This window comes from Filicampus tigris, chromosome 8 (genome assembly GCF_054856515.1).
Source record: "Filicampus tigris isolate MCC_2025a chromosome 8, RoL_Ftig_1.0, whole genome shotgun sequence".
In the NCBI taxonomy this organism is placed as follows: Eukaryota; Metazoa; Chordata; class Actinopteri; order Syngnathiformes; family Syngnathidae; genus Filicampus; species Filicampus tigris.
In genome coordinates, this window is record NC_141224.1 from 9396411 (window position 1) to 9413417 (window position 17007).

At 41.3% G+C, this 17007-nt stretch overlaps 2 protein-coding genes across 7 annotated transcripts; both read right to left on the bottom strand.

The window, feature by feature from the left end:
* Positions 1 to 1144: 1144 nt before the first annotated feature.
* tektl1 (tektin like 1) lies at positions 1145 to 5202 on the bottom strand. 3 transcript variants are annotated; one of them, XM_086037479.1, is made up of 8 exons: positions 4860 to 5202; positions 3980 to 4267; positions 3611 to 3715; positions 3403 to 3544; positions 3163 to 3329; positions 2445 to 2540; positions 2258 to 2371; positions 1145 to 1373 (listed from the first exon to the last, which is right to left on the bottom strand). In XM_086037479.1, the coding sequence occupies exons 1-8, from the start codon at positions 5106 to 5108 to the stop codon at positions 1152 to 1154; spliced, it is 1383 nt and encodes a 460-aa protein (XP_085893605.1). In that variant the 5' UTR covers positions 5109 to 5202; the 3' UTR covers positions 1145 to 1151. The 3 variants fall into 3 exon arrangements, with proteins under 3 accessions (XP_085893605.1, XP_085893604.1, XP_085893607.1); XM_086037478.1 differs by having other exon boundaries at positions 3980 to 4312; XM_086037481.1 differs by having other exon boundaries at positions 3980 to 4214; positions 4860 to 4987.
* A 364-nt stretch (positions 5203 to 5566) lies between these two features.
* LOC147143378 (uncharacterized) lies at positions 5567 to 16824 on the bottom strand. Of its 4 annotated transcripts, XM_086037472.1 has the most exons (13): positions 16000 to 16192; positions 15232 to 15414; positions 13791 to 14231; positions 12190 to 12728; positions 11798 to 11935; positions 9531 to 9608; positions 8785 to 8901; positions 8217 to 8366; positions 7965 to 8132; positions 6978 to 7169; positions 6713 to 6904; positions 6029 to 6105; positions 5567 to 5905 (listed from the first exon to the last, which is right to left on the bottom strand). In XM_086037472.1, exons 1-13 carry the CDS (start codon positions 16055 to 16057, stop codon positions 5893 to 5895), a joined length of 2346 nt encoding a protein of 781 aa, XP_085893598.1. In that variant the 5' UTR covers positions 16058 to 16192; the 3' UTR covers positions 5567 to 5892. The 4 variants fall into 4 exon arrangements, with proteins under 4 accessions (XP_085893598.1, XP_085893599.1, XP_085893600.1 ...); XM_086037473.1 differs by lacking the exon at positions 16000 to 16192 and adding an exon at positions 16635 to 16824 and having other exon boundaries at positions 5567 to 6105; XM_086037474.1 differs by lacking the exon at positions 16000 to 16192 and adding an exon at positions 16290 to 16522 and having other exon boundaries at positions 5567 to 6105.
* Between the last annotated feature and the right edge of the window lie 183 nt (positions 16825 to 17007).

The window sequence follows — 17007 nt, forward strand, 5'->3', positions numbered from 1 at the left end:
TCAGGCGACCTGCAGTCTCATGACAGGCGCTGAATATAGAAAACAGAAGCAAACTTTTGTCCACTTCATAATGGCTAAAAACTTGATGTTCATACTCAATTTCACAATCTGATCTGATGTTCTATGATCACATTAGGATCTGTTTATTTTTTTTCTTTGTTTGCTCAATTCTTTGCAATAAATACAGTAAGGTATAATCTACAAAAATTGAAATAAACACATACGGACATATAAAACTATTTACCATATTCAATATAGCAGTATTCATCCTGGTTAGAATTTAAACCTGTGCTATCGTTTTTGTCATTAAATCCTAACTCAACTCTTATCGTCTGTTTCCTTTTTGCTTTTGGATCCACATCATTGAACAATATAGTCTGTCGCAACATAGGTATATCCATCATAAGTAAACCCACAAAAAATACAAAAAGCCATGCCTGAAATCACATAGGAAGTGAGCTGTTTAGGTTTGGGTCTGGTCTGGCTCGATAGTAACCCCTATTGTTTTTGTAAAATTAAGCCCCTAAAGCAAGTTTGACTTACACCAACATGATATTTGGTAAGCGTGTCTACTGAGAGTAGACTCACAAAAGTCTCAAGAAGCCATGCCCCAAAACCGTCTAGGAAGTGGGCCTTTTAGGATTGGGTCCTCCGAAGATCTCCTAGTGCAAATGAATGGTAACGCACGATAGCAACCCTGCAGTTTTTGTAAAATTAAGCACCCAAAAAGCCAGTTTGAGTCAGCAATATGAAATGTTCGCATGAATAGACCTACCAAAAAAGTCTCAAGAAGCCATCCCAGAAAAGACTCAGCTATTTTGGTTTGAAGGGATTATTTCTGGGGTCCTTCAAATTATGACTACCAAATGCGAAGTGCATACATTATCCTATAGCGAGATCGCCGATACTAAATTGTGTATCATTACGTGTGGGCGGAGCATGGCAGTCAAGTTGAATAAATCTTGGAAGTGCCTCAAAATTTGATTGATTGAAAATTCAGGCCCAGAAGCCAGTTTCACTTAGGAACACAAAATTTGGTAGGCATGTCTATCATGAGTAGACACACCAAAAAGTCCTAAAAAGCAGCAATGCCTTAAAAAACACAAGCAGTCTGCTGTTTTACTTTGAAGCACCCATTTCTAGGTCCACATCTACAGAACACAAGACAAGTGGCCCCAGTGCACCACTTGGTGGAGGAAAGTGGGCACAGTTCGCTTGTCCACCTGTTGGCGCCTCATCCTTACGACGGCGGCGTCCACCTGCGCCGCCGCTGTCTTGCGTCTCAGCTGCTTGGTCAGGTTTTGACAGGCCCTCTGAAGGCTCAGCAGCTCGTCCTCCGACGATTGAAGACGCTGCTGAAGCACAGCGCCACCCTGGGGGAAGCAGGGAAAGTACATTTAGCTCCCAGTAACTTAACTCTTTAATACACATGTGAACAATAGCGTATATCTACAGTATGTACGTTTTATTTGTTTCTGTCAATAACTAATGTAAAACCAAATTAGAAATTGTAAAAAAATAAAGAAAAAATAAAGAAATCCAATACAATAATCCAAACAAGAAGAATTGTACAATAAACTACTTCATAACAATGACTCATTGAAAGTGGTTTACGAATACTCTAATGTTTTGTATGAATATAAAATTATAATCAAATGATATGATTTTTAATAATCTACGTGATTTAAAGAATAGTGAATTAAAATGAACCAAATAATGATGAAATACTAGTTAGACAATAAATACAATTAAACATAAATACACAATAACAATAATAGCACAGATAAAATAATGAGAAATAACACAAGACAACCTAATCTTAAAATTATGCATTTTTTTTATAGTAATAGAATAAAATAATAAAATAAAGACACAATTATTTAGGACATGGTGTCTACTGGAGTCGGGGACAAAATTTGATGAAATATAGTAGACTCAGTTTACAGTGCACATTGAATAGAATTCTGAATTAAAAGTTGAATGTGCACAGAGCCATGGGGCATTCCTTTGAGTTTGGTCAACTCATAATTGCAGTTCTAATTCTACATGCAACAATATTGTTGAAACATACATGAAAAATTAATTGTATGTGAATCGAAATTTCAGTATTTGTGTCTAAAATGTTGTTCTTTATTTATTTATTTATTTATTTATTTATCTTAAATGTATTTATTTTCAACCTTTATTTATCCAAATACTTCAACTGAGAACAAATTCTCATTTGCAGTGCCTTGTGAAATAAGATAAGAGGATGCACCTGTATGAGTCTAGAAGCCTCGGGTAAATGAGTCCCTGGGTGTCTTTGATAAACATGCACCAGAGGTCTGTTCAGCTTCTCCCTGGACAGTAAGTCAGCGCTGCTCTCTGGACCCTGAAACAACACAGATGATAAAGGCGGGGCAAAGGTAAGAATTCTGATATTTCGTTTAAGGCCAGTCACCCACCTGTGCTCTGCCGTGACAGTATCGGATAGAGTCCACCTCCCTCTGCTTGCGGAACGCTGCCTGTGTGGTGGCTGCCATTGTCAGAGTCAAGCTTTGCTAAGACACAATTGCAGGTAGATGGACGGGTAGGTAATTAGGTCTCACACTCAATAAATCAATCAAAGAAGAAATAAAAGGCGATGAAGTAAAGAACCCAGAGGCACTCCTTCCATCCATCAATTTTCTGAACCGTTTACCCTCACTTGTTCAAGTTTTATTCCGAATCCAGCCTAGTAGCCGTCAAAGATAGCTCAATTCTGTTAAAAGCCACTAGACTGTATTAGATAGACTGTTAAATTTCACTCTAATATTCAAGGGGCAAATAAAAGGGAACCAAGTACAGAACCCTGGGGCATTCCATGAAGTTCAGAGCACGGTTGTATTCCGACTCTAGCTCAAAAGCTGTTAAAGATAACTAAAAAATTTTAAAAGCCTGGAAGATTTTTAACATTTCTCTTATAATTAATTAATCAAAGAGAAAATCACAGTTGACCAAGTACAGAACCCTGAAGCACTCCAAGTTTGGACCGCTGCTTTATTCTGGCTGTAGCTCAATGGCCATCAAAGATAGCTCAAATCTGTTTAAAGTTATTTGAATAGACATTTATCAGTCTTGTCTTGTACATATTTGCACCAGAACCGTATACATTAATCCACATGAAAGAAGCTATCCACTTACTTGCAGACCGACCGTCTCTGCCACCTTCTTCACTAGGCCATCATTGACGCTGCAGTGGACTTCTCTCTGCCTGCCGATGGCGGTGGTGAGCATCTCCCTGACATGTTCCCTTAGCTGCTGCGACTGGGTGACCGTCAAAACGGATGACTCCAGAACTTGTTTGCACTCTGAAAGGAAAACCATGATCAGCACATAAGATTAGAGGTTTCACTTCTCGCTTAATGTAGCCCCATTTGTGACCTGGTGTAACAGGGCTGAGGGGGTCTACAGTGGAGAGGTTCTGGATGCTTCTTTGGGTAGAGCCAGTATGAGGCAGCAGCTCCAGGACTCGAGCCCGCTCAGCTGCACACTGGAGCAGATGTTTGTTGCTCTGAACCAAAGCCTAGAGATAGCAAAGTCGTTTAAGTAAGATGTTTCCTTTCCAGTGGATAAACACTGACTGAATAACCTGGAGCTGAGTCAACGTGCTCTTCAGCGCTCCCTTCAGATCTCGTTTCAACCGGACCAGCTCTCGCCGTTCTAGGGCAAGCAGGTAATCGGCACCGTCCCGCTCCTGTAACCAGACCACATGCAGGGTCACATACAAAACGTGGGACGCTGACAGCTCAAGTCTCCACTGGGTTAAACGAAACAGTCAGTTTGGTTAAAGCAGGTTGAACTGCAGTGTCATTTACTTCATCGAGGAGAATCCAGACTCCATAGAGGTGCAACAATTAATCGATTATCAAATTAGTTAAGAAGTATTTTGCTAATCAATTAATCCTTTAGAGATGTGTTTAATTCTAAATTGTCAATGACCCAGTGTCTGTACACTCACTGTCTCGGAGACGGAGGGCCTCTTGGTTCTCCCTTCACAACTCCTCCTATTGACCTCCAGACCAGCCTGGAGGCTGCGCAACATCTTTTCCAGGTGACCTCGCTCCCTCTCCATTTTGATGGCCTCCTGGTTCACTACGCAAGCCTCCGCGCGCAACCGGACCTCGACCTCGCGCACTCGCCGCATGTACTCGGCCGCCGCCGCCACGCTAGCCGCTGCACAGTGCTCACGGAGGCTGGAGGGTGGCAACGGGGTGGTGGGCATCCGCAAGGAACTTTTTTTAGGCATCTTAACAATAGGAACATTACAGTGGAGAGGGGGTTTGTCGATGAGCTGTTGAAAAAACATTACAACAATGCCGAGGCTCATGATGACTCGAAAGCCAAAGAACAAAAATGTACTTCAAGACGAGTTTTAAAAATCTCATTAAAATTCTAATTCAAATATTATCATTAATTTGACTATAATTAACTAACCAAGCATTCAACTAAATATCAGCACCCTACATAAAATTATTTACTTACTGGTCATTTTTCACTGTATTGATTACAGGAAATCAATCAACGAACGAATAGTGATAATTTGATTTTTTTTAATCAGTAAACCATCAATCAACAATCAATCAATTAAATGAAATTTTATTTTGATAAATTGAAATAAAACCAATGAACATTCAAATTAACCAGGTTTTAGGAGGGGAAGAGAAATTAATGCAAGAAATATTACAGGACTTTTGATTTCGGAAGTGCTCCGATATGCTTCGATCTATTTGGTGTCATTTTGATATTTTGTTTTCTTTTTTCAATTTTTACACAGTGACATCATTTCTATTAAATGTTGAAATGTAATGTAGAGCACAAACAAGTTCAGAGTTTCTTACGGTTGAAGCGGTAGTTCGAGATCTTGTCATCTTGTTTTTCTCGCTGCATTGCGCGGCGTGGCCACTAGCGGCGCTGTAGCTCCGCGGCTGACTCCAAATGGCGGCGGCTGGTCCTGCTCGGGTCTGCCGCACCAGGCGCTCGGCCCGCCGGATAGAGCGCAGCGTACTGTCGCGCCAGGTTTTCGGACCTACGGTAACGGAACCCAGTGGAACCACCTGGAACTTCACACCTTCTGCTGTCCTTCTCATTCTAAAATAAGTTTAACCCTCTGACAAAAACAAAACAAAACAAAACTTGTTATTCCCGTGAGAACTTTTTTGTACGCAGTGAAGTTTTGTGGTGTCTTAGCAACAAACTTGAAAGAAACCGGACACTCAAGCTGCTTGGTGATTGGACATTTAGCGCAATGACGTCGTATTGTGGATGTTTAGAGAACATTTCGACACAAAATGAAAAAGATAAACAAGACAGCACCATATAACTTCAGGAACACTTGGAACTTAATTATTTCAGCTGTCATTCCCTACTTAAAAAAAAAAACACAATAACATAAATTCACCTTATTTGTCCGGAGCCAAGTGTTGTGATATCATAGCAACAATCCCGGAAGAAACATGACAAACTGTTCAGTGATTGGACAATTCCGTCATATCGAGGAAGTTTGAGTTCATATTTCATCTCCGAAACACATTAAACAATTGAGACATTTGGATCAGAGTGTTTAATTCTCTTGAGCAAAAAAAAATAACTAACTTCCCAGACATTACATTCATACAAGAAGGAAAATTGAAAAAAGTGCCCAGAAGAAACATGTCAATTATAAAAAGCAGAGGACCACAGTACCTCTAAAAAAGATCGTTTTGGTACATAACTCCAGACAAAAAAGCTGATATGACATACAACCATTCATTGACAGTAGTATTGAAAATAAAATAACAGTGATGTGCTAATTTTCTAAATCAAACATCTCTATTTTGGCTGACTCACTAGTTCTGAGACGTATAGCTAGATGCTGTACCCGAAACTGGCAGGTCAAAGTGCAAACCTGTGGAGATAAATAGAACTAAATTACACTACAATAAGTAGTACCACTGTAAAAGTGCAACATCTTCATATTGTGGTTCATTTCCACAGCGCTCACAGCGCATGTTTGACAGCAGACACGCACTCTTCTCGTTTCTTCTGAAAGCTGTGCTGAAGCTCTTCCACCTGACGGTCGCGCTCCTCAGCGTCCTGAAGAATTTGCTATGAAGAGGAGAAAGACTGTCATGATCACATCTTTGCGTGAACCTAAAATGTAAGCTTCAAAAACTACCAAATGGTTTCATGGCAAGTCATCAAACTTTATTGGTCACACGCAATGAAGGAAAACTCGAATGTTTGGCAATTAACTTAAGTTAATGTCAAACTAAACCAAAAACTAAGCGAGTTGCACATTCTGTATTTCAAACAAACACAGAACTTTGACTTGAGGTGTGCTAGCTTAATGCTAATATATAACGGGAAATACCCTTGACAGGTTAATGATTAGCATCTATGTGTTATATTGCTTTAAGCAACGGCTATTTGAGCACAAACGGTACAACATATGTATGTAAATACACAATGAAATAATATTTACAGGTTTATTTATCCTCAGCAAAAAAAACACTAATATTACTACAGTTACTGAGTCACCTATAGTTACTGTAGGCAAGTCTAGTACTGTAGGTAACTGTAGGTGAGGTAAATAGTTTTTAGTTGTGAAACTCTTTTCTATGTATCTGCATGAAAACACCCTAATTACTAGGATTTTTTTTTAGAGGAACTATCTTAGTCCACTGTATAAAATTCCCCAAATAATGATGTGTACCTGTATGAGTTGGTCCCTCTTGTCCAGACTGTCTTTCAGCTTCCGCTCGGCCCTCTCTCCGTCCTCACGTTGGTTGTGTCGCATTCTCTCGGCCTCCTTCCTGCGCCGCTCTTCGTTACGCAGCGCCCGTCTGGCGTCCGTCAGCTGAGCCGTCAGAACAGACGTCGTCCGGTCGTAGCTCTCCTGCTGACTCTGTTCATCACATTCGGATTAAAACCCACACAGATGTAACAACTGTTTCCTCTAGGGCCCACAGTGCTCGCACCTGAACGACGTTCTGGTACTCCTGCAGGGCGCTGGTGAGTTTGGTGACCTCCTGGCACAAGGTGGCACTCTGTGTCTCTCGCTCCTCCAGCAAGGCCGCCAGGCGACTCTGCTTGTCCCGGAGCTGGGAGGCCAGGGATGCCTCGGCCCCGCCCCCCTCCAAGCCTTGGCAAATGACGGAGTCAGAGAGAGCCTGGAGGAATGTCAAATGGTCGCCATGGTAATGACAGTTAATGATTACAAAAGGCACAATATGGTTAAGGGACAAGTGTGTTATCTTTTATGTATTATATTTCTCTAAAGGTTTTTAAATTTGTGTTCCTTACTTTATTACATATTGATCAAATTAAACCATTAAAAGAAAAGCATTCATATTTACAATTCTTTCTGTTATTATCTGCACATTCCTATTTGCTTATTATTTTTATTTTATCATACGACAAATTAAGGGAAGAAAATGTTTTTATTTATATTTAGCATTTTGGGGGAAATTACATGTATATTAGAAATATAAATAAGAGAAATGCATTAATATATTTATGTCCATGGTTTATCATTTATTTTCACAAATTTTACCAACTCAATATGAGATTTATTTATGGGTAAACAAATTATGGGGGGGGAGTGTAGGAACTAATGAGAAACATTGCGTATTGCTATTGCATACATAAAGTACAAATAAAAAGAACACACATTTTTCTATTGTACTTCATTTAAATTTGATTTTCAGGCATTTATTTTATCAATAGGAAATAAGTTAAAGGAAATAAAGTAGACAAAAGAAATGCACTAATATTTTCATTACTTATTTTTGTGTTTAGATTTTATTTACATTCCTTAGTTCATCGAAAAACGTGTCTATTGGAAAACGATTTGAATAAAATTAAACTAAAGTAAGATATAAAAAGTAAAATCAATAATCAACTAATCTACTACAAATAAAGCGAATTGTATTCGTACTATTCTATTTTTTTTTGTCCATCTATACCTGAACATCTTTCATACAGCTCTCCAGCTCCACCTTGAGGACTCGGACCACTTCGTCCTTTTCATGCAGGGTGGCAGAGAGGGCTCGCTCCCGCTGCCTCCACACCTCCCTCTCCTTCTCCAACTCCTGCAGGAGGCGCTGTTTCTCGCCCAGGGCCACACGCAGATCCTGTAAGGTACATAGACGAAGCTTGAACAGTGAAACCTCACGATAAATGTAACCTTTTCCCCGATGTTTTAAGAATGAGCTTACGTCTATGACGTCCTGGTTGCACTGCACCACCATGTTGAGTGTGTCCAGGTCTTTCTCGCGGTCTCCTGCCGCCTTTTTCAAGGAAGCCACCTCTTCCTCAAGACGCCTTTCTTTCTCGGCCAATTCACGCACCAAGCTCTCCATGGCAACCTGGATGAAGATTATAGAAAATAGTCACATATAGTGTAATATTTAACTGTGTGTAGCATTTTTAATTACTACTACTGTCAAGGGGATGATTTGTACTTGCACCTTGAATTCCCTGGTAGGAGGTAATCAACATACGAGCCCTGAAATTTGCCTAAAATGGCTGCTTAAAACCAAAATGGCTGACTTCTTGTTCAATTTCAGGCATGGGTCTTATGACTTTTTGCACCTACTTTTTTGTCGATATGTGAAGCTGTTTTGGGGGGGATAATTTATTTATTTATGTTTTAACTTTCCCACATACAAGCCCTGTTCTGAGATTGTTTTTTTTTTTTTTGCAATAAATCTCGAGGGGGCTGTAATGAATGTGTTTTGAGGTTGGGATGTTCAGTGTTTATCTTTATCCATCAGGTTCACTCACCTTGTTGTCATTGGCAATATCTTTCAGGTTCTCGCTCAGTTTGTTGGCCATCTCGTCTGCTAGCTGGCTGTTTCCTCCACCCTCCACACACACTTTTCTGATCACACTCATGCACTCCTGCGGAAGAGGACAACACACGCACACACACGCAAGCACAAGCATAAGCACACACACAGACAAAGAAAACACAAAATGAGGAACATGATAAACAAATGAGGCTGTCTACATGCTGGAGGCATCTATGGCTGTGTTTGGAGGTATTCATGTGTAGCAAATGAGAATGACATGTTGTGTATTTGAAAAACCACATTACTTTGTCTTTGGATATTTGAACAACTTACAACTCATGAATTTGTTGCGCCTAAAAAAAAACCAACCACAAAAGAAGCAATACCCTTGGAATGGACAATGATTTTTCTACATAGGAGCAATGCATCATGGGATATATTCCTTTTTTAGTGACCGGTTGTTCACTACTCTTCAAGATGCATTGTGGGATACATTGACAACACGAAATAGGGGCTGACCTATGCCTCTACTACACATTCCAACAGCACAACAAAATGACTGACTCACTATGTAAGGCACTTTACAGTATATTGGATAAGGAATGATTCTCTTTTGCTATTTAACAACAAAAATACTTCAATGTTCCAGCATGTAGGAAGAGGCTGGCGGGCACACAGACAAACAACATTCCAGAGAGCTTATCATCTGTCTGTCTGTCTGTCCTCATCATCTCTCACCTGGATGAGCCGATCCCGACTGTGCAGGGAGCGAGCGAGGCCGGGCAGCAGGAAGACAGCGTCCCCCTCACGCACAAGCTGAAAAGGAGAAGAAGAAAATATTTTCACGCCATGGTTAAACTTTCAAACCAGGGTTAGTGTTTGCAAATTAGGGTCTCACGCCAGAATGTTTCAACATAGGGTTACAGTTTCAAGTTAGGGTGCTAAGGCAGGTTTAAGGCTTCAATTTTGCAAGTTAAGGTTTTAAAATTGGGATTGAAGAAGAGCTGGGCTAGTGCTGATACCGGGTATCCGTATCAGGCCAATAACGGCCTTATTTCAAAGTATCTGGTGCTCGTAAAGGCAGCTGATGCCAGCCAACGATACTTAAGGGAAAAAAAAGAAGATTGACATCGAGTGTCTTCCTTGCCAGTAGGTGGTGCTACACTGCGGCCGTTTGACACATCGGTGAATCATCAAGTGCACCACAAAAAAAGAAAGAGCGTTCAGAATTATCTGTCATTGTGTTAATTGAAATTTTAGGTATCATTCGTACTAGTGGTATACTATGTATTGTTATCGGTGGGTACACAAAAGTAATTACTCGTACTGGTATCGAACATTTCCTAGTTTGAAGCCAGGGTCAGGATTAGAGACTGGGTTAGGGTTTCAAGTTAAGGTTTCAATCTTGCACTAGGGTTAGGAGTACAAATGAGGATTTCAAGACAGGGTTACTTTTTTAAGTTGGGGTTTCAAGACAGAGTTAAGGTTTCAAATTAGCTTTCAAATCAGGGTTAGGGCCTTAGTGTTTAAAGCCAACAGTTTCAAGACGGGGTTAGGGTTTCAAACTGGGATTTGGAGTTTTGAATTAGCACTTGAAACCAACATTAGGGTTTGAACCAGGGAGTAGAGTTTCAAACCAAGATTACTGTTTTGAAATTAGGATTTGAAGCCAAATCAATAATAATTTCAGTTCACCATTTGGGTTTCAAGTTAGGGCTTCAAACCACGATTAGTGTACCGACACCCTCTCATTATGTGATGATCAGGATCTCTGCGTGAAAGAGTGAACATTTACATGCTATTTTGACTTTTTGCCTCTTTTTAAATACTAAATAAAGAAATGAATCACGTTGCAAATGTGCATGCAAACTATAGTAATTAGGTAACTAACTTGTTTAAACGTGTTTGTGTCCATTCACATGCATTCCTTATGATGTCTTTTTTTTTTTAACTGACGGTCACAGATATGTGTCTTTTGTGTCAGTAATAATCAGCCCAGAGCAAACTCCACTGGTCTGCCAGGATTCCACTCAGTGTGTGTGTGTGTGTGTGTGTGTGTGTGTGTGCGTGTGTGTGTGTGTGCGTGTGCACGCTCTGCCATCTATAAATGAGCAAAAAAAAAAAAAAGAGCGGCACACCCTTCTAGAGGCAAAACACACAGTGCTCACACCTTTCATTCCTTCGCATTGTGTACTTGTGTGCCTGTGTCAACAACACATTAGCCCGGGGTGGCTGCTGTGTGTTGTATTATAACCTGCCATTCAATTGGGCACACCTGCCTAAGATTAAAATGTAGAAATGTGCATTGTAGTTCATGTGGTTAGAAAGCTTGTGTACCTAATGAAGGTGCCGCTAAGTGTCCATTTTAGACACAGACTAAGCACTGAAACTTTCAATTGGTTTGAAACGAAGGTTAGACGTTCAAAGCAAAGTTAGGGGTTGAAATGAGGGTTTCAGGTCTGTTTGAGGGTTTTAAATAATGGCTAAGGTTTCAAATTAGGGTTTCAAGCTTGGGTTAAGGTTTTGATTTTTAGGGTTTCAAATTAGGGATCGAAGCCTGTAATTGGGTTTCAAGCAAATGTTTGGATCTCAAATGAATCTTTCAAGATGAAGTAGGACTTCAAATTATGGTCCCATGGCTGGGTTGATGTTTGAAATTAGGGTTTCAAGCTTGGGTTATGGTTTCCAGTTTTAGGGTTTCAAATAAGGAATCGAAGCGTACATTTGGGTTTCAAACAAATGTTAGGATCTCAAATGAGGCTTTCAAGCCGAAGTAGGGCTTTAAATTAAGGTTCCCTGGGCGGGTTGGTGTTTGAAATTAAGGTTTGGGGTTGGAGTTTCAAATTAGGGTTCGAAGCCAACATTTGTGTGTCAGGCAGATGATTTAAAGTCCTGGTTAGGGCTTCAAAACAGGGTTAAGTATTTATGTATATTAGGGTTTCAAGACAGGGATACCCTTTGAAGTTTGTCATCATGAAATTAAAACCATTATTATGAATGCTTACGTGCTTCCAGTCCTTGATGCCGTCATCCTGGGGTGTTCTGGGTTCCAGCTGGGCCTCAAGGGTCCTGACGCGGGCCTCAGCCTGGTCTAGCTGCCCACGCAGATGCCTGATCACTTGGTGGAGCCTGCGAGAGGCGCTCTGCTTGGACAAATAATTTGGTGTTCAAACAGATGGGCAATTGAGAAGTTGTCCAACGAGTACACACCAGCTCGGCTGTTCCCGGATAAAACCAACTGTGTCAATATTTAACGTTTAAGAAGGTGTTTGGGCTGCAGCACACGTCTCAGAAACACATTTTAACTTAAAATGACGCTTTACACACAACCTTTAGAAGACATTTAATTTTCTAAACAACATTTCTGTCCCTGGCAATATTTCAGTTGTTGTCTCACCTGCTGATGCAGTGGAAGGAACTCATCTTTCATCTCCATCAGAATATCATCATCCTCCTCTTCTCCGTGGCGGTGATCGCCATTCTCCCCAAAGCTCAGGCTCCTGTTCACCACAGGGGACGTCACCTCACTAGAACTCCTTCTCTTGCTCATCCCGGCCAGGACGGGAATCCTGCTCCCGGCCGGCGAGCGGACCGGCCTCCCGGCCAGATGCCGCAGCTCCCTGAGGAGCGACGAAGTGACCGAGTGGTCGCCGGGCGAGTCGAACGGGTCGCAGCCCTCCAGGGAGTCCAGAGACTGGATGGATTGGGTGCGCAGGGAGAAGGTGGACGCCGTCAGCGAGGCGGGACTGGAGCAGGTGGACGGGATTCGGTGCCAGTGGAGAGGCATGCTCTGGGATTTGTCCCGGGACAGAGGCAGGGGAGAAAAGGCCTGGTACGGCATTCGGCGAGGAACTCCGCAAACCGACTCGTAATCCGAGTCGGATACGCGCAAAGAGTCGCAGCCTTCGCAGTTTTGACCCTTTCGGCATCTTTTACCTGCAGGGTGCACAAATGAGCAAATAGACTTTAGGCTTTCAAGATGCGCTCTAATTAGGGATTCAAGATAGGATTATGGTTTAAAATTAGGGTTAGCATTCGAAGACCAGGTACGGGTTTCAAACTAGGAATGTAAACTACAGTTAAGATTACAATCTGGCTTTAAGGTTTCAAATTAGGGTTTCAAGGCAGTGTTAGGACTTCAAATTTGGATTTGAAGCCTGAGTTTGGGCTTCAAAAAAGGGTTAGTGTTTCAAGACAAAGTTAGTTTTTCAGAACTAGGGTATTAAACTACATTTAAGGATTCAAGTCGAAGTTATGGATTCAAATTCGATTTGGGTTTACAATTACGGTTCCAAACTAGGGTAAGTGTTTAAATTAAGGTTTTAGGGCTTCAAATTAGGTCTTGAAATCTGGATTAGGGATTCAAACAAGGATTATGGTGTCAACACAAGTTTAGGGTTTCAAAATAAGGTCTTAAACAGCAGGTTAAAGTTTCAAGTAGGAGTTAAGTTTTCAAGTTACAATTTGGGCTTCAAGTGTGAGTTAAAATTTTAAATGAGGTTTTCAAGCAAAGGATAGCTTTCAAATTAGGGTTACGGTTTCGGGTTAGGGATTCAAATTATGGTTTCAAGACAAGGTTAGTGTTTGATGTTAAGGCTTCGAATTAGATTTGAGTCTCAAATTACGGTTTTAAACTAGGGTTAGGGTTACTAAGTGGGGTTAGGTTTGCAGACAGGGTTAGGGTTTGAATTTACGGTTTCAAGATACGGTTGTGGTTTCAAAAAGGGTTTCAAATTAAGATTTCAAGATTGGATCAGGGTTTCAAAAAAGTGTAAAAATTTTAAATTTCAGTTATGATTTTGAATGATGTAATCTATTGCCCTTGCCCTTTTTTTCCTTATCTATTTTATTGATGCTGTTTTACATATTTATTAGTATTTTTTTCCAGTTTATTTCATTGTGTTCACATAAAGTAATGAATCAAATGAGGATTCAAAGCAAAGGTTATGCTTTTCCAGCCTGTATTCCGGTTTCAAAAGAGTGTTGGAAGCATGTTACCTGTTCGTATAAAGTAAGGACACGTGTCCCACTTGTCTGACCAGCACTCATACTCGGCCAGAGCCATGTTGTCCTTCAGCATGTCCCTGTAGTCGTCCTTGTCCTCGTCTGCGCCTGCCTCCTCGTCCTGCTGCCGAGGGTGCCTGTGGACGTAGCTGCTTCGCACCCAACGCCGGACACTGTCTCGTTCCTGAGTAAGCTTGTTCAGCCTCTCCGAGGACAGCGCCCTCACCCTGGCGATGACCGTGTCGAATTTGAACACGCGCTCCAGGACGGCGCTGCACTTGCCGCACACGAACTCCCCCCGGCCGGCGCCGCGCTGCACCGGCCCGCCCAGGATGTGCGTCAGAACCGATAGGAGGTCCAACGATTTGGACGGAGAGTTGAGGGACAGCTGGGACTTGGACAGGGAGGAAGACGAGACCAGGGAGGACATGCTGCCTGGACACACGCACATTCAAATTGAAGTTAGGGTTTCAGATTAAGATTTGGAGCCAACATTAGGGTTTCAATTCAGGGTTTGAAGCACAGTTAGGATTTCAAATTAGTGTTTAAAATTACGTTTTGAAGCCTTTGTTAGGGTTTTAAATTAGTGTTTCAAGACAACATTTGGGTTTCAAAATAAGGTCTTAAAGTGGGGATACGCTTTCAAATTATGGTTTCAGGACTCCATTATGGTTTTAAACAAAGGTTGGTTTCAAATTAGGATTTGGGGACAACATTTGAAATTAAGGTTTTAAAATTGGGTTATGGTTTGAAATTAGGTTTGGCTTCAAATGAAGATTTAAAGCCTGGGTTGTGGTTTCAAACAAGTTTCAAACCCTACTTTGAAATCATACTGAAGCCTAGTTTTGGTTTAATGTTAGAAAACCTGGGATAGGCTGTAAAATCTGTATTAGGATTTCAATTTTGGGTTTGAAATCTGTTTTTAAGGTTTCAAATTTGAAGCCTGGATAAGGGTTTTAAATAAGGGTGTCAAGACAACATTAGGGTTTCAAATTAGGGTTCAGCCTGTGTTATGGTCTCAAACCTTGATTAAGGTTTGAAAGTAGGACTTGGAGCCAAAAATCATGGTTTCAAATTAGGGTATCAAGCCACAGTTAGGCTTTCAAATGGGCGTTGAAACGAAGGTCATGGTTTGAAGCCAGTGTTAGTGTTTCAAATCATAGTTTCAATCCAAAATTAGGGTTTTAAAACGGGTCTATGGTCTCAATTTGGAGTTTTGGGTTCAAAATTATGATTGCAAACCTGGCTCAGGGTTTGAAGCAGAGTTTCAAATTAAGATATGAAGCCAACAGTGGGGCTTCAAATTAGGGTTTCAAGTCTGGATTACGGTTACAAAGAAAGACTAGGGCTTCAAATTAGGGGTTGAGGCCAACATTAGTGCTTCAAATGAGTGCTTCATGTGACCTTAAATGTAAAGAAGGGAACAAAAACTCACCCCAAGGAGTGCTTGGCGAAGACCCTGACAAGCTTCCTCCTCTTAGTGACCTTGTGGGGGTCTGAAGCTGACTCGTCTTCTTGTGCTGGCCCCCAAACAGCCAACGCCTGTGGTTACCCTGAAGAACTCCTCCGCATATTACACACAAGTCATTTGGACCTCGAGACGACATCCTGGCAGCTGCTGTAAATACACAAAATAGAAATATTGACTTGAGTGAGCGGATTCACCAGAAACACTGCAGACTTGGTTGATGAAGCAGAAGCGGTTCAACCACAGACTCGAATCAGGTATCGATAGGAATTTTTCCAGATTCATTTGGTTCACCTACTCAAATGATTCAGTTGAATCAGTTAACTCACTGACATGAGTTAGCAAATTGCCCAGAAACACAGCAGGCTCAGAGGATTCAATTGCTTTTACTTTGGAAAACAATGCTCAACATTTTTGCCTATTTTCTGGCATGTTATGGACCAAACCATTAAGTGACTCACAATTTGTTTTATGTCAATTAAAATGAGGCCCTTGAATAAAGCGATGGGGATGACAAATGTTTTCTACGATTAATCGAAAAAATAGACAGATTCATCAATTATTGTTTACATACAACGCCTCCCAGTTACAATGCATATTGAATTGGCATCTGAAGCTGTCAGTGGCAGTGAATGAGTATTAAAATAATCGTTAGTTGCAGCCGTGGAATACACACGCGCGCCCGCACGCACGAACACACGCACACACACTGGTGTTTTGTTATGCAGCACATACCTGTATTTGTTACAGTACAGTCAAAACTCAAGTGGATAGTGAGTGACTCAAACTGCATTTGAATCCTTTGAAAATGTAGCAAGTTTATCAGTGCTAGACGAGTCGAAGGGCGGAATTGCCCAATGGCATTTCAAAATAAAATCGGAAATGACATCCCCGCTGAGGTTTTCCATTTATTGCCGTCATTATTGATCGGTTGATCGACATAATGGTAAAGACTGACGAAACACCAAATTTCTTTTACAGAGTCACGAGTTGAAAAGTCTCACTCGATGTTCACAAGAACTCACGCGACGCGACACGTCGACTTTTGGCCACGCGGACAGTCCATGAAGTGTCTGTCAAGTCAATTTTTCCCCTGACCGCGCTGCGGAATCTTGGTCATCGGGAAACTTTCATAGTCACGTCTACCGCTATAAACGTATTTTCTTTTGTCTTCCAGTGCAGATATAATCTCACATTTAAACCGATTCAGACGGTCACACAAACATTGACAGAAAACAGCTGTCAAGTCATAGTGCAGACTTTCTGCTTCTTCCGAGGGTACTTGAAACCACCGTGCGCGCGAGAAACTAGAGCCACGTCGTTACCTTTACAAGAAAACAAGTGTTCCTGTTCAACAAACCAAACCTTACCTTTATAGCTGACGCTCGCTCCGCTTGGACGGGGGAAAAGTCCGTCTTCACCCCGAGTGACTTATTAAATGATATGCAGCCATAAAAGTAGTAACCTCCCGGCGGAGAAAAAAGGAATCTCCACCAATCTCCACTGCTTTGAGTGAATTGAAGCGGCTCAACTCCGCTGAACTCACTGTAGCGCGGAGGAGGAGAGGTAGTGGGTGTCACCTTGTGGTTACGTCACCAGGCCTACCTGTGGGGGGCTCGTGCCAGCAAAAAAAAAAAAAAAATTATGTTCAATATTTTATGTCATAATAATAACTTTAAACCCGAATTTAAGATGTTCATAAATCCATGTTGCCCCCTCAAAAATAAATTCAAATAAAAGATA

What these genes read in the sequence shown, in the direction of transcription:
- tektl1 (XM_086037478.1), bottom strand. Translation starts at nt 5,108, where the DNA reads ATGAGAAGGACAGCAGAAGGTGTGAAGTTCCAGGTGGTTCCACTGGGT. An exon ending in CTCGAACTACCGCTTCAACC is followed by an intron (nt 4,313 to 4,859) that starts GTAAGAAACTCT and finishes TTTTTTCAACAG; the next exon opens with CTCATCGACAAACCCCCTCT. An exon ending in ACTGTCACGGCAGAGCACAG is followed by an intron (nt 2,372 to 2,444) that starts GTGGGTGACTGG and finishes GTGTTGTTTCAG; the next exon opens with GGTCCAGAGAGCAGCGCTGA.
- LOC147143378 (XM_086037471.1), bottom strand. Translation starts at nt 16,057, where the DNA reads ATGCAGTTTGAGTCACTCACTATCCACTTGAGTTTTGACTGTACTGTA. An exon ending in GTCGGGATCGGCTCATCCAG is followed by an intron (nt 8,902 to 9,530) that starts GTGAGAGATGAT and finishes CCTCTTCCGCAG; the next exon opens with GAGTGCATGAGTGTGATCAG. An exon ending in GCAACCAGGACGTCATAGAC is followed by an intron (nt 8,133 to 8,216) that starts GTAAGCTCATTC and finishes TGTACCTTACAG; the next exon opens with GATCTGCGTGTGGCCCTGGG.